The 16,820-nt window shown below is 25.9% G+C and overlaps 3 protein-coding genes across 3 annotated transcripts; 2 read left to right on the top strand and 1 right to left on the bottom strand.

Annotated features, from left to right (window-relative positions):
- Nucleotides 1–1,403: 1,403 nt before the first annotated feature.
- cgd5_2860 (hypothetical protein) lies at nt 1,404–4,178 on the top strand (the record flags this gene model as incomplete). The annotated part of the gene is made up of 1 exon (XM_626222.1): nt 1,404–4,178. The coding sequence occupies one exon, from the start codon at nt 1,404–1,406 to the stop codon at nt 4,176–4,178; it is 2,775 nt and encodes a 924-aa protein (XP_626222.1).
- Nucleotides 4,179–4,757: 579 nt separating this feature from the next.
- On the top strand, nt 4,758–6,773 carry cgd5_2850 (hypothetical protein; the record flags this gene model as incomplete). The annotated part of the gene is made up of 1 exon (XM_626221.1): nt 4,758–6,773. The coding sequence occupies one exon, from the start codon at nt 4,758–4,760 to the stop codon at nt 6,771–6,773; it is 2,016 nt and encodes a 671-aa protein (XP_626221.1).
- A 2,028-nt stretch (nt 6,774–8,801) lies between these two features.
- On the bottom strand, nt 8,802–16,739 carry cgd5_2840 (hypothetical protein with 4 transmembrane domains near carboxy terminus; the record flags this gene model as incomplete). Its single annotated transcript, XM_626220.1, has 1 exon — nt 8,802–16,739. The coding sequence occupies one exon, from the start codon at nt 16,737–16,739 to the stop codon at nt 8,802–8,804; it is 7,938 nt and encodes a 2,645-aa protein (XP_626220.1).
- Between the last annotated feature and the right edge of the window lie 81 nt (nt 16,740–16,820).

Below are 16,820 nucleotides of genomic sequence, written 5' to 3'. Positions count from 1 at the left end.
TTTTTCTTCTAATATTCTTATATTTATTTACTTAAATGTATTTATTATTTTCTAATTATTACTTGTCAAAATTATTGTAAATTAACTTTTTTTCTTCTTCTTTCTATTATCAACTTTTTGATTTATTCTTTCAAGCCAATAGCCAATGATCTCTTTAAAAATTTGAAAAACTAATCAACAAAATATTATCTTCAATAACTTTATCCTATTAAAATATTAAAAAGATATTAGCAATAAAACACTAGACTAATTTAATAATAATAATAATAATAATAATAGTATTAAGGATAAACAACAGTTATTATTATTTTTATTATTATTACTTAATAATTAACTATACTATTTTATTTTCTTCTCTCCATACACCTAATTCATGTACTATTAATATGTGAAATATATTATAATTAAATATGTGCAGCTTTAAATTACTATTCATTTTACTTGACGTTTACTTTCCCACACTTTTATTTACTCCTTGTCGTATTTTTACAATATTATTTTACTTTTACTTGAAATTTTGGCGCCAGGGCGCGATTATTTGTTTTTCTAATATTGATATATCTTATTGTATTATTTTTAATATATCTTTTTTTTTCCTAACATTCAATAAATCTTCAATAATTTGTCAAAGCACATAATGTTTTTAATTTAAATAATTATCTAAAAAAAATACAATTTAAAAAAAAAGAGGTATTTAAGAATTATTTATCTAGTTAATTTTCAATTATAATTAATAAAATAATGCATGACAATGACATGTAAAATTTAGGCGGGAAAGTGTCTTTACAATAAATAATGAAAAATAAATACATCTTTAATTATATAATTACAATTAAAAGCAAAAGGAAAAGTAATTGTATAAAAAAAAAAGAAAAAAAGAATTCTTTTTTCTTTTCATATTATTGCATTTTTAATTAATTAACCGTCTGAGTAAAATATTCAGAGAGAAGAAATAAAATTTGGAATTTCAAGTTAAAGTAGAAATATAATTAAAAGAATATAAATAAGTGCATATTTAACCTATTAATTTATATTCAGAAAGAAAAGGAGATAGCTTGTGTGACTAAAAAAACTAGACTTTAGATTGGAATGAGAATATGAAAAAAAAATAGTTTAAAGAGTTAGAAACAAATGAATTGAAGAATAATAGATTGTGCTTATTAAATAGAAAGAAGAAAAAGAGTATTTGGACCTTTTTTTTTTCTTTCTTCCTCTCTCCCTATCTCCTCTCCTTTTTTTTAAAAAAAAAAAAAAAAAATCTCTTTTCATTTTTGTCTTTAAGTCAATTGAGAACATTAAAAGCAAACTGGTATTAAAGAAATATCAAGATTTGTACTAGTAATCTTGGAAATAATTTATTAATGGGTAAAATTTGACTATAAAATTGAAATATAAATCTAATAATGGGAAGAAATTCAAGAGAAGAGATTTTTGATAGAAGAATGAAAACTAATGTTTATGATGATGCTTCTCTGGAGGAGATTCGTGGAAGAATTCGTAGAATAAATGGACATAGAACTAGTAGTCTATCAGATATTAAAAACTTTCAAGCTGATATCGATATATCAGCATTAAAAGGAAAGGATAATTCAACTATTTTAATATCAGAAAGCACTTTATTGGAGCTAAAAAACAAAGTAGATGAATCTGAAACTCAGAAACATTTTATGAATGCATTAAAAGAGAGATTAAAAGAAACAACTCACGAAAAGGAGTTATTAATAAAAAAAACACAAACAGATAAAGAAATAATACGTAAAAATCAAGAAGAAATCGAATTTCTTAAGGAGGAAATTTCAAGATTAAATGGAGATATATCAGAACTAAAAGATATATTGGAGAATTCTAAGCAAAGAATTGCAGAATTAGAAAGCTGTAATGATGGAAATAATATTATGACAGAAGTTGATATGCAATCAAGGATTGAATCTATGGCAGATTGTACATTTAGAAATAAAGAAGTTAAAACACTTCAGGATGAGTTAATGTTTAATAATGAGCTCTCATCAAATAGTTCTGATTCAAGTAAAGTAACTGTGAAAAGTAATATAAGACATGTACTATTTAATGATAAGACAGAAAAATTTGTTGGTGATTTAAAGGTTGGAGTTAATCATTTAGGAAGAAATGTTAATGACTCTCAAGATAATATATATGGGAAATTAGACCATAATTTCAATAATGAAGATCAAGATTACGAATGTGATAGTAATGTAATCACCAATATTAATAAAAATCAAATTGATAATAAACGTAATTGGATGAGAATAATGGTAAGATTGAATGGATTTATATACTTTAAATCAAAAATGATATTAATAAAACAATATTTAGTAGATGAGGAGGTTCAACTATTAGAAGATATGAATTTAGAAAATAACAATAATAACGATAATGGCAATAATAATAATAATAACTCCACTAATAATAGTAATAATAATTCAAAGATTGGTAAGAAATCTAATAATATTGGTTATTCTGGTCCAAGTGAAAATAAGATTAAGATGGTATTTTCTCCTTTAAAAACTGAAGTTAATGAAATTATATATAGATTAGAAAAAAATGGAGAAGAAGATGAAGAGAATATATATAATGAAAAAAAGAATTTTTTATTAAAGCTTGATGAACAAATTTCAATATTAAAAGAAAAGATTGAAATGGCAGGTTCAGCATCTGAAAGAACTTCAATGAATTCTAGTAGAATCATGTCATTTTCAGATATAACAACAGAAAAGAATTCAATGGATTCAATTCCAGTGATTAATACATCAAGATCTTCAAAGTTTTCAGATAGAATGAAATCAAGTATTGATCAAGTTTTTATGATTAACAAGAGACTTTTATTCACATTAGTCAGATTAAAACTTTGGATTGTAGAAGAAATTCTATATGATGAAGAAATTTTGGATGGATCTCAATTAAGTAGAGAATATGATCATGACTCTTCAAGATATTTGTTAAACTACTTTGAAAATGCTTATGAATTTATGGTAAACTTAGAAGATTATAAATCAAATTATTTGAATAATGAATACTTAAGTATTGGTATTATACAAATGTTATATATTCTAAATAAACAATGGGAAAGGTCAATAAATAATGAAAATAGGTTACTTAATCAACTTCAAGAAATGGTAAGAATATACCATAGATTAAAGAAACATTTACTAACTTTCTCAAAAAGTAGTTATCAGCAGAATTCAAAGGAAGATGGAAGAATAGTATATAATGAAATAGAAGATACAGAAATTGAAAGTTTACATCTATCAAATGAGAATAACTATGTATTCCAAATAGAAAAAGAATTAACAAGTCTTGGACTTGGGATTTTCTCAGGACGTGATTTGAATAGTGGAAATAAAGTTGAGAATGAATCAGATACCGTATTAGCTTTAAATTCTAAAGGTAGAAATAATCATAATGAAATGAGTGGTAATATGGATGGATTGTTAAGTAGGGAACAAGTGAATGAAATTTTAAGACATTTAGAAGATTTCCCTGATCCTTATATTGCAAATAGAAATGAAATCCTTTCAATAAGAGAGCTAATTAGACCATTAAAGTCATATGGAAGAAGAGCTCCAGAGCCTTATATTGGATTTTTTGCGATGATGGCTCAACGCCTGGATAATGATATTATACAGCATGATAGAGAAATTAGAGCATTCCAGAAAGTGATTAAAGGTCTTGAAGACCAATGTGATAGACAACAAGAGGAGCTTGAAGAACTTCATGAGGAGTTGGAGCAACTTTATGATATTATAGAAACTAAATGTGATGAACCTTCGAGAATAGAAGATCGAGAAGAAGAGATAGATAGAGAAGCAGAAAATGGAAAAGCAGAAAGCGGTGAAGCAGAAGATAGAGAAGCAGAAAATAGAAAAGCAGAAAGCGGTGAAGCAGAAGATAGAGAGGCAGAAAACGGAGAAGCAGAAAATGGAGAAGCAGAAAATGGAGAAGCAGAAAACGGAGAAGCAGAAAATGGAGAAGCAGAAAACGGTGAAGCAGAAAATGATAACATCAGCGAAAGTGATAAAAAGCAAGTAAATAACACCTCTAAGGTTAATACGGATCCAAAGGAGAAAAGTGAGCGTAGGCTGACTTCCCAGATAAGTGATAAAGAGTGGATTAGTTTATGTAAGCAAACCAGTTTAGGTTTATCTGATAATAAAGGCTAAAACTCACTCTTTCTCAATGTAGAATTCGCAAGCATTCTCTTTAATTTTCTTTTTTTTTTTTTAAATACTCTAAATGATTACTCTAAACATTCTTTAATAGTATTACTGAGTAGAAGTTTTACCGCCACACATGCAGTCAAATTTAGTGGACCAAAATTTACATGCAAAGTTCAAATTGAATATTGTCCCGCCAAGTTCTATTTAAATTTAGTTATTGCATGTGGGGGGTTCCCGCCCAATATATGGTAGAGGATTATTACAGGAATTAATGTGAGTATAAGGATTAACAAATTAGTCGAGGATGATTGTGAGAAATATTAGGCTAAATTATGATTATTTATTAGATGAGAATGAGAAAATTGATAGATTATTGGAAAAAAAGTGTGATACTTGGTTGGAGAGTAGATTAGATTATTAGCAAGGATTTGTTAATGATTTTGCCCCACTTTTGTATATTTGTTTTTTTTTCCTCTTAAATCTTTGGATTCTTTTGACTGTTTTCTTTTTTTTTTAATTTTCTGGTAATAAAAGGTAAAAAAAAGTTGAAGAAAGTAATAAAAACAGTCAAAAGTATAAGTAATGAATAATAGATATCAATTAGATGAAGAGGAAGATGAAAATGGTCAATTTGGGACAGGAGGGCTTGACTATAACAAATATATAAATGAGCAAAGAAGGATTGAAGAAGAGTTGGATAATATTGAAGATGATAAAATGAGCAGAAATGATTTGCTAATGAATATTAAAATGTATGATGATTCAATGAAAGAGATGGAAATAATGAAGGATCGTTTAGGATTATGGAAAGAAAGTTTGCAAGGTTTGAATGAAAGTATAGGAAGGGATGGACTATATGTGAAAGAGATTGCAATAAAAGTAGTAGAAAGAAAGGTGGATGAATTAATGAATGAAAGAAAGATGATATTGAAGAAGATGATGGATAAATTAGAAAATTTTACAAATGTAATGAAAACTAGTATGGATTGTATGAGCAATTCAATTATGGATTTTGAGAAGAAAGTTTATACTAGTGGAGAAAATGGAGATTATCTTTCTTTTGATTTTAAAAGTAATAATAGAATCTGCAAATCTTACTTTCAATTATGTCAAAGATTGAAAGAATATTTAAGAAATATGAGTCCTTTCTTTAAAGATAATTTGGAAGTTGATATTGGACTGGATATGGAAATGAATATGAATAAAAGTATGGATTTAGAATACCAACAATTTGAGACTCGTAATGGTAATTGTAAATCTTTTGAATGTGAAAATGGCGAATTAAAATCAATAATTATGCAAGAGTCCAAGTTATTGAGGGAGCCTATAATTTTGTTGATTGATCCAAAAAGAATGCAAATCATTAATTTGAGAAATAAAATTAGCATAACAGATTTGGATGAAATACTTTCAAGTTCAATAAATTTGAATCCAAGTAATGAAAATTGTTTCTATTCAAAATTGGAAAACAATAATCCATGTAAACTTAAAGATCAATATCCAATGGCAAATGCAAATAATTCTATGAATAATAGAAGTTTTGAACAAAACCGTGGCCTTAGGCCTCATACTAGTAGCAATTCTGGTGCTAATAATCATATCAAATTTGAACAGGAGAAAAATCATGAAAAGACTGAAGATAAAGCAGAATACAGTTATAATGATGAAGGAAACAGTTACATTGATACTGATGTTAGCATTAGCATTAAAAGAGTTAAACATAAGCTTGGGAATAGTGAACAGAAAGGAAGACTTAAATCCAGCCCCAGTTCTAGTCCCAGCTCCAGCTCCAGTTCCAGCTCTAGTTCTAGGTCTAGATCGAGGTCTGGATCAAGATCTGGATTTAAATCAGAATCCAGAACCAAGTCTAGGTCTGCTTCTGAACCAAGAATATCATTTAAAAAAGATGGAGAGTTAAAAATGAATAAGATTAGGGGTTTGGTTAGTAAATTAGAATCAGAACTAGGTTCACAGTCTGAGACAGAATCTAGGATCTACATAAGAAAAGGCAATTCAAAGCGAAAGGGAAGAAGCATTACAAGAAAGAAAGCCAACAATTTAGTACCCAATAAAGCTAATAGTTGTACCATTAATGAAGATAATACTAGTTTCAAAAAGGTACCCAAAATTAATACAAAGCTAAATATTCAAAATTCCAGGCTTGAAAAGAAAAGCTCTAGTTCTTGTTCAAAGTCAAAATCCAGATCCAGGTCCAGATCAAGATCAAGATCAAGATCCAGATCCAGATCCAGATCCAGATCCAGATCCAGATCCAGATCATACTCCAAGTCCAGATCATACTCCAAGTCCAGATCCAGATCCAAGCCCAGATCCAAATCCAAATCCAAATCACACTCCAGGTCTAGGTCCAAGTCAGAACCCAGATCCAAATCATGTTCCAGCCAAAGCTCTATTTCTAGTCCAAGTTCAAGCTTCTATTCAGAAAATGATTCCAATTCTGATTCTAGTTCTATATCTAGAATTAATTTCCATGGAAATTCTAAGATGGAATTAAAAGAATTAATTAAAGATTATTCAAATCTGTATGCTGAGTACATAGTTTCAAAAAATTTGTCTAAAATCGAAGCTTATTATTAATTATATCTTTAACAAATGGTTCCAATTTCTTTCTGGAAAAAGACATATCATGTATATTAAATAACTTTAAAGAAAGTTCGGGAATATTAAATTCTGTTATAACTGATTCCATCTTAATTTCAGTAACTGGAATTGTTGTTTCTAAGCATTTAATTACAAGATTATGAAGATTTTGAACTTGACTGTGATCATTATTAATATATGAAATAATTATTTTTTTTTTCATTTCTTCATTTTGATGATCTTCTGTTTTATATATATAATTACTTAAAATTATAAATAAATTTAATTTATTATTTAATATAAAATTCTTAATATCTGTTTGAAAATTCTCTTTATAATGTTTTATTATCTCTAATAAATCAATTTCAAAACTGGAATAGCCAATAATAACAACTTCATTTCCAAATTTATTATTGTAAATAAAATCTTTGTAATCCATTTTAAATAATTCAATAAGTTCATTATTAAATATTATATCTATATTTCGATTAGCATTCTTTAAAAAATTTATATATAAATCAGTGTACTTTTTACTTATGATTTCTTCATTATTTTTTTCTATTAAAGATAATATTTCTATTATCCAATTATAAACTTCCAAATCTAAAGAGCTCCATCTTTTTCCTGATAATTTTTGGTTAAAGTTACAAGTATCTAAAATAGTATATATATATTTAATATCACAATAATAAAAATTCGAACTTATTATTATTTTAATAAAACCTACCTTTTAATATTGTACAAACAATCATCTCGAGAAATATTTTATTTTCTATCAAAGTTTGTTGATTTATCTTTCCTTTTTCATAAGAATCTCTCCACTTGAATTAAATTTTTACATATTAAATTAATAAAAAATAATTTCTCAAGTTTAATTTTAACTTACAATTTTTCCAATTAATGTTGAACAGCTTCCTATATTAGTTCCCAATGATAATCTATAATTTGACTTTGTAGTCATGTAATCTTGATGATGATCCACAATAGAAACCACTCTTTCATTAAAACTGATATTAATAAAATAATTTAATTATCAATTAATTGATAGAATTTTTTTTTTTAATTATTAAACTTACTTCTTTTGAAATGTATCCAATGTATTATGATCAACCAATGTTATATAATGCCCAAAATTTACATGTTTTTTTTCATTATCTAATTTCTCCATCTCAAGTATCAATTCATTAATTATATCATCATCTAAACATATAAATGGCATATTTTCAATTTGAAAATCATCTCCTGAATCATTATCTTGATTATTTGAGAAATAATTTATTAAAGCAATTAATGGAAACTTTAATTTTAATTCATTTCTATTGCAATTTATTACTGGTAAATGTATTCCATATATTTTATTATTTTCATCAAAATTTATTGTATTATTAATCAAATTTAATATTCTTGAATATGTAATTGCTGAAACTATTGAATCCTTTATTTTAATAATTATTTAAAATTAATTCAATTATTGAAAAAAAATAAATTTCTAATTTTAACTTACCAAATCAGCACTTTTATTTCCAATTACTAAATTATACATCATTCTTCCATTCATAATATTCTTATCATCCTTATCATTCTCTTTTTTCTCTGCTTTGTACAATAAATCATTATAATATCTTCTCAACTCCAAATCCATTATTATTTCCTTCTTTCAATCTATCTTAAATCTGAGTATAAAATAATTAAAAATTAGATATTTTGTTCTATTATTATTTACTTTAATTTAATTCAATTAATTAAAAAAAAAAAAAATTCTTTTATTAAATAATTAATTAATTCTACCACTAATTTTTTCCTATACCGGCATTCATGTGCAAATTTTGCGCAATTTTTTTTTGCTTACGTGTTTCCACGTAAGTTAAAAATTAATGATTGCATGCATGCAACATTTGTTTTTGAAAATTATTATTAAATTAAAATAAAAATTAAGAAAAAAAGGTGGAAATTTTACTACCATTGTATTATTACGCCAATTAATTCTTTTTGAGTAAAATATTTACAAAAAAAAAAAAAGAAATTTCATTCAGAATTGATATACCTTGATAAAACAGAAAATACCTTAATTGCGTCATCCTTATCTTCAACTGTAAAAATTATCTTTTCTGAAAATTGTTTACATGAACTCAATTGAAATTGGCTATCGTTGGAAAAAGATGAAGAACTCTTTTGACCTAAATTTACTGATGAAAATGATGACATTGTAATTGATGGAAATGAAATGAATGAATTATTATTCAAATTAAAATTGGTCATTACTGCTCTATTCTCATCCATTGAAATTATTAAATCATTCAAAGCTTTGTTATTTGTCTTAAAGTTTATAAGACTTCTCTCATTCATAGTAAATCTTTTATTAATATGAACATTTTCAATTTTTTTTGGTAATAATAATTGTTTCATAAATTTCTTATCAGAAAATAAGTTTATTCCTTTCTTTCTCATTCTTTTAGCTTTCCATTTATTAAATTTTGAAATAATATTTTTTGATTGTGGAAGAAGATTTCTTCCATTTTTTGTAATTATATCACCAAATCCAATAGAACTTTTGTTATTATTATTTGAAAAAAATTTTGAACTACCACCTACAAATGTTCCTCCACCTTTTGCTCTATTTAAACAAGATTTGTTATTTTGACTCGTATTATTTTCTATTATATCATCCAAATAACTCCATGGTTTAATGAAAAGATGAAATTCAAACGATCTCTTATTAAAACTATTACCACTATTATCATTTTTTACTGCCATATTTTCATTATTGATATTATTCCCACCAATATTACTATTTTCATCGCCATCACCATTACTTTCATTTTCATCTTTCTTATTAATACCTAAGAAATGACTCTCAATATCCAACAAATTTTCAAAAGCTGTATTCCTTCTTGTCTTACCCTTTTCTCTACTATAAAATATATCCTTTATCCTTCTTCTATTTAATCTATTGTTATTATCTTCTGATTTATTATTACCATTATTTAAAACCAAATATAGATTAATTCTATTAATATTTATCAATGGAACCATCCAAACCAATTTTCCTGATTTTAATAATGAAATACTTTCCTTAAATATAATTATACCATTATAATGACTTAAACTTGAATCCTCCTTATTTTCCAATAATTTATATATCAAAAACTTCTTCTCTATCCCACTCTTATCAACAGGTCGTCTTTTATTATTCAATATTATATCATCAATATTATTATCTAAGCTTGATGATCCACTACAATTATTTGTTTGATTCTTGAATGATATAAAATTTATTATATTTGATTCTTTCACATCATTGACTAACTTTAATGAATCTATTATCATTGTTGCAATACTATGTTGAGGGTTATATGGTAATATTGGACTTCCATTACAAATTACCCTTACAGTTCTTATATGACTTACTGGGATTCTTGTACGTAAACTTTGAACTACACCTGAAGAAACACCATAAAATAAAGTGAGAAAAGATGCAAAGCCTGCTGGTATTATTCTCACTATTGCTAAAAACATACCCAAAAATATACCCCAATTACCCATCTGTCTATACATCTTTTTAGGTACCTGCCAAAAATTTATTATTATGCTCATTATTATTAATAAAGAACGTAATAATCCCGTAATTAAACCTTCTATCAAATTATTTGGATTATCTGCAATATACCTGCTCATAAATAATGGTGTCCCATACCAAATACTCATTAAACAATCTTGATCTAATAAATATGTTACTTCAAATAAATGTAATATTGCACTTGATATTCTTACAATTACTTGAGATGCTACTGCAATTCCTGTACCTACGAGAATATGTAATCCAACCATAATCTCTTTAATTGAAAAGAATAATAATTTAGTCATTAATTCTGCATTCAATTTTAATACTAATGATTTATTATTCTTCAAAAAATTATCAACTTCTTCATCATATGTTTTTGTTGTTTGTTTTTCATCTAATTCATAACAAAAATCGATTAGATATTGATATTGTTCTTCTAACTGTTCTTTCTCTGTTTGATAATTTATTTCCTCACTCATTGAATCATAGTCATAATCTTCAATATTATCATAGGATCCAATTTCTATCAAACTTTCCAAATTTTTATTCTCAACCTCAACCATTTCAATATTTTTGTTGTAATTTTTCATATCATTTATATCTAAATCTATACCTTTATTACTATCTATCCTTCCATTAAGTTTCTCATTCTTTTGAATCCTTTTTCTTGTCATATTCTCCTGAATCTTCTCTTTAAGCTTTGTAGCTCTTTTATAAAGATCAAAATGATATTTGGATGCCAATAATCCTTCTTTAACAAGAATATAAATATCAATAGGATTACCAATTAAGTCAATAGATCCAATAATTTTACCTATATGAGAAAATATTTGTTGTCTATACAAATCTCCAATCTGAACAAGACATTTTTCACTATCCAAAAATATAGATTCATTAATTACTCCTTTAAATTCGATTGGTACATTTGAGAATGGCATTGAAGATAGCCATTGTAAAATATTTAATAAAAATTCAGTTCCAGTTTTATTCATTGTTAAATTATTTTGTATTTGACCTTGACCTAAATGATTCTTTGTTATATTTCCAGTATCTCCAAGTTGTCCAACTACATCTCTAGCTTCAGCTGTAATTGCAGCTTTTCTAATATCATTTTCTGAAACATTAACATTTATACATTCACTTTTATCATTCTTATGACATAAATTTCCAATATTAATCCTTTCCATTATAATAGCATTATTCAAAGTTAATTCATTGTTAAAATTCAAATATGGATTCCCAAAATTATTCATTATCTTAAAATTTAGTAATGATTTCAAGTTAACTCCTCCAACTCCATAACTTTGAATTATTGGAAGAATCTCACGAACAATAACTTCACTCTCACCCATCTTAGCAATATTATTCATTACATTATAATAGTCAGTAAAGTTTGAACTTTGGTTTTCTGATATATTCCAAGTACTTTTACTTGTTGAACATAAAATTTGTATTGGATTCATTAAAAGTAGTTGAATATAAACATATTTAGAAACTTTTTTAAGATTCTCTACTAAAGGTAAACTTTGCAAAGATATTGATTTTGTATTATCCAATTCTTCCGTTGGTGAAAGTATTCTATTAATTAATTGTTCTAAAATTGAAACCATTTCCTTTATTGTATCAATATCCAAATGTATACTTAAAGGATATATCCAAAAATAAAGATAAGGAATTTCTATTACACCATTACTTCCATATTTATTAGAAATATCATTACTATTATCCATAATAATACTAAATTGTAAATCAAGAAATGATTCCATACAAAGTATTTCTTTGATTTTTTTATTTCTACTTGATAAATCCAAATTTTCATGAGTTCCAACTGTCATATATTCTAATAATTTATTATGAATATGAATAATCTCACTCTTCTTCTTTATTACTTCTCCTAAAGTAACAACTCCAACTGAAAGTAATGACTCTATTCCATAATAACTATCATCTTCAATTCCATTTAATTCATCATCAAAATCATCATTAACAACCTTATTCTTATTAGAATTTTCATTTATTTCATTAGATTCATTTCTTAATTTGGAATCTTTTTTTGTTTCTTTCTTTTTATTATTTAGTTTTGAAAGTCTTAGAAATTCATTTGGAGTAGCTTTTCTAATTATTGTATTTTCAGCTGAAGTAGCAATATGGTTATCTAATTGAAATTCAATAATTCTGAATCTCATGTGAAATTGTTCATAATTTGTTTTAGAATTCTCTAACTTAAAGCTTATCTTCTGGAATGACATATAAGTAATTTCCTTATTAGTATTTGATAAGAATGATACTCCAAAACCATCACATAATATATTCATTTCAAAACATATTCTTGTTTCAGGTCTTAATTTGTCAACAAGTAAGAATAAATTTTGACCAGAAGAAACTCTAGATAGATTGGAATTGCTGAATTGTGAAAGTTCTGTCTCAAATGAAGAAACTGCTGTCATCATACTTGTACTTTGATCAATATTAATTTCTCCATCTTTAATAGTCTCAAATGATTTTACATTTTTAGTTTCAGTGTTTACTCCCGTTTCACCAATAATAGATTTACTCTTATCCCTATTAATTATTTCATTATTTCCTTGAATTTCATCGTCATGATCATAATGATCATCAATATCATCATTATCATTATTATTATTATCATCATCATCATCATCGTCATCACCATAATTTAATCTTTCATCTTTATTTCTAAATCTCTTTGGGTTTTTTAATTTATTTCCCAATGTCTTAAAGATAGACTTTCCACTGTGATTAAGAACAAGATCCTGATCATCATTACCTTCTTCAAGACCAATATCAGAGTCAATAATATTATTAATATTCACCTTACTTTGGTTTAAATCATGCCCAGAATCTTCATCACGATCTAAACCTTTTATTTGAAGAGAAGTAGTATCGAATTTATTACTCTTAATATGCGTATTACTTTGATTTACAGTTCTAATTTCATTACGTCTTCTTTTATATAAGGTATTATCAAATGAAATGTTGATAACTCTTGTACCATTTTCAATAAGCATTACAATATAAAGCATACTATTATATTCAGGAATAAAAAGTCTGGAATGAGTTAATACCTTATTTAAATTAAGATTTTTCTTATTTTTATACCAGAAATGAATACTGTGATCATTATATAAATATAAAGGTATTGAAGAGAAATCATGAAATGCCATAGAATCACGATGATAATTATGATGATGGTGATGTCTATTATGATGTCCAAAACTACCATGATCTCTTTTGCTGTGTAATATTGTATTCTTTTTTGATATCTTAGCTAAATCAAAATTCCCTAAAGAAACTCCAACAACAAGTTCCAGTATATGATCTCCAAAAGGATCCAACAAAGCATAATTGGAGTCAGAAATAGGGTTAAAATGATTCCAAGATGATGTATTTAATTGTCTAATAAATATATTACATGGAGTTTCATTAACAATAGAAAAATCTGGGATTTGTGATGGATATATATTAATTTGGTAAGATGTTGATGAATTAATGGAATATATCGAAATTGATGAAAGAATGTAAGTAAAGTGAAGATTTCCAATTTTATTATCAAGTTGATCATCTTTAATATTTTCTTTTTCTTCATGATTATTATTAGTATTAATTAATGGAATATTATTCAAAGAAGAAACTAATCTGACTTGAATATCATATAAATTGTCAATAGAAAGAGGTAAAGTTTTATATGGAATATGACCAAGATTGATTTGATACTTTTTTTCATATTCTTCAATAATTTTTGGATCCAAAAAGGTAACTTCAATAACAGAAACATCTTTACTATCCAATGGATGAAAAGGAATTGATATATTTGGTGGAATATATACCCAACTTCCAAACTTATTAGATTCTCGTATCCAAATGGGTAAGTTATGATAATTAACAATAATATATTTATTGTAAATATTAATCATGAAATTTGGAGATTTGGAGAAATTGTTAATAGTTGTAACACAATATCCAAGTTTTAATCCAAAATTACTGCTTGACATGATATCCCTTATAATAATATTTTGATTACTCAAGCTTGAATTTAAATGATTACCAAAAGAATGAGAAATATTATTGAATTTTTTTGAAGGTACAGTAATAGTTCCAACAATATTAGCTCTTTCAATATGAACAAAAGGAGAATGACATTTCTTTGATAGTTCTGGATTTAAAGCAATACCCAGATCACTTTTTCCATTATTAGTAGGAAGGATCTTAAATTCATTGGATCCTAATCTATATCTAGAGAAAAGTTGTGACTTTTGTAATACATAAATTGGTATATGTTGTCTATTATTAATCCAAAATGGAGCATAGACATTTAATCTGATTTTACAAGTATTATATGCATTGCAATAATATCCATTCCATGGAGTAGAAATATCCAAATTATTATTAATATTAATATTATTGTTATTATTATTATTATTAGCTTGAGATTCTGGATAAGCTTTATTATAAGTTTTGATATCTAGGCTGGTAATATTATCCATATAATAATTAAAATCTTGTTTTTGTCTTGGAATAAAGTCTTTGGAAATGTAATCAGTTCTATTATTTTCAAACATAACATTTATACAAGTAGAACTTGGAAGAAATCCATTAGTTATGACAGCACTAATACCACTAATTTTTGCAATATCATTATTTGGCATAAGCTTATATCCATTGTTAAGTTTTAAAGGAACAAGAATTTCCTTATTAAGTTCTTTTGTTGTTGAATTATAATTTATTTGAATCTGAGAAGATTTATAGAATCCAAAAAACTTACCAAAAGATATATCCATTATATTCAAACTTAATGATGTTGGTAAAGATTCTAATAAAATTCTCTCATTATTTTTTAAATTAATATTTGATCTATTGGGATCATTCATATACATAACTTTATCAATCAACTCAGAAATTCCATCTTCTCCTTCACTTCCTTCTTCATCTTCTCTAGGGTTATCTGTCTTTGATATTTCTAAAACTGACCCAATTCTATCATTACTATTTCCTGGTGTTTGGCCCGTGATACTTCCATTATTACTTATTCTTTCATTGTTATTAATTTCATCTCTATCATTTGGAACATGTTCTATTGAACCATTTATTTTACTATGTTTTTCTTTTTCTTTATTGAATGAAAGCTGAACAGGAATTAATAAATTATTCTCAATAATTAAAGGGATATCCAATTTAATAACAAGCATGAAAGAGTTGAGATTACTTCTTGTATCTTTTTGAAAATATTCACAAATCGATGAACATATTGATACAACTCCACTTTCACCAGTATTATTATTTCCATTATTACTACCACTAACACTGCTACTTCTACCACCACCAATACCATTCTCTAAACTTTCTGTATTCAAATCTCCCGATTGTAATCTTCTTGTTAACTGAATTGTGATTGAACCATAATAACTCTTCTTTTTTCCTGATGTATTAGTAGTTAACAACTTCTTATAACATTTATTCTGCACTATCTGCTCAGAAGATGTACTCAAACGATTGTAAATACTCGAATATTCACTCAATAACTCCTCATTATCCACTAAAAAATCATTCCTTAAGACTTCCTCTTCTTCATCTATATCTTTATTCTTATTCTCATCATCCGTTGGTATTTTTATAGAAACTCGATTTTTTCTTTCTTCTTTATTTCTTATCACTGACTCCAACCAAACATTATTTATTACTGCGCGCAGTGGAATGAATTTTAACATGTCATTCTTACTGCCTGCATGCAATACCGGTATTGATGTCCACATGGGCATGCATGTATACGTATTTGGATTTAAATAGAGTGTAAAAAAGTCAGGATTGAAATTCTTGCAGAAAAGATTTGATTGAATTAAAATATTAATATAATCATTATTATTATAGTTGGTCTTATTAATTTCTTCGTCTAATATACTTGAAATATAATTTTTATCAATAAATTTTCTGGAAATAGTCTCATAAAATTTTCCATTATATTTTGAAACAAGAATTGGTTTGTTACTTGTTGGGGGGATGAAAAAATTATTATTTAGAAAATCTTCAACATTCTTAGGATTTGGTATTAATCTGATAATATTGCTTGTATTGTTTGAAATAAAAACTCGTGAGGAAATTGAAATCAAATATGAATGATTATTCATAATATCAGTCTTTATTAGTAAAGGTATTCTTGCTTGATTTCTTTCACTTAGTCCAAGGTAAACTACCTCCATATTAACTTTATCCATTGTAATATTATTAAGATCGAAAGCATCGTTCAAGATTCGAATTCTAACCACTATTGGGTAACTATTTCCATATTCGTCTCTACTGAATGAAATCTTGTGATTTGGTTTTAAATATCTCCAAACATAATATAAATTGTAATTTGTTTTGCTTATATTTGAAATATTTGACATTTCTGATTCTTGTGAATAAAGAATACTTGTATCCAARACTGATTTCTTTCTTACAAGTAACTTATCAAATATACTTTCTTT

This window comes from Cryptosporidium parvum, chromosome 5 (assembly GCF_000165345.1).
Source record: "Cryptosporidium parvum Iowa II chromosome 5, whole genome shotgun sequence".
Lineage (NCBI taxonomy): Eukaryota > Apicomplexa > Conoidasida > Eucoccidiorida > Cryptosporidiidae > Cryptosporidium > Cryptosporidium parvum.
The sequence above is the reverse complement of the archived record's forward strand: the minus strand, read 5'-3'. Positions and strand labels throughout refer to the sequence as shown.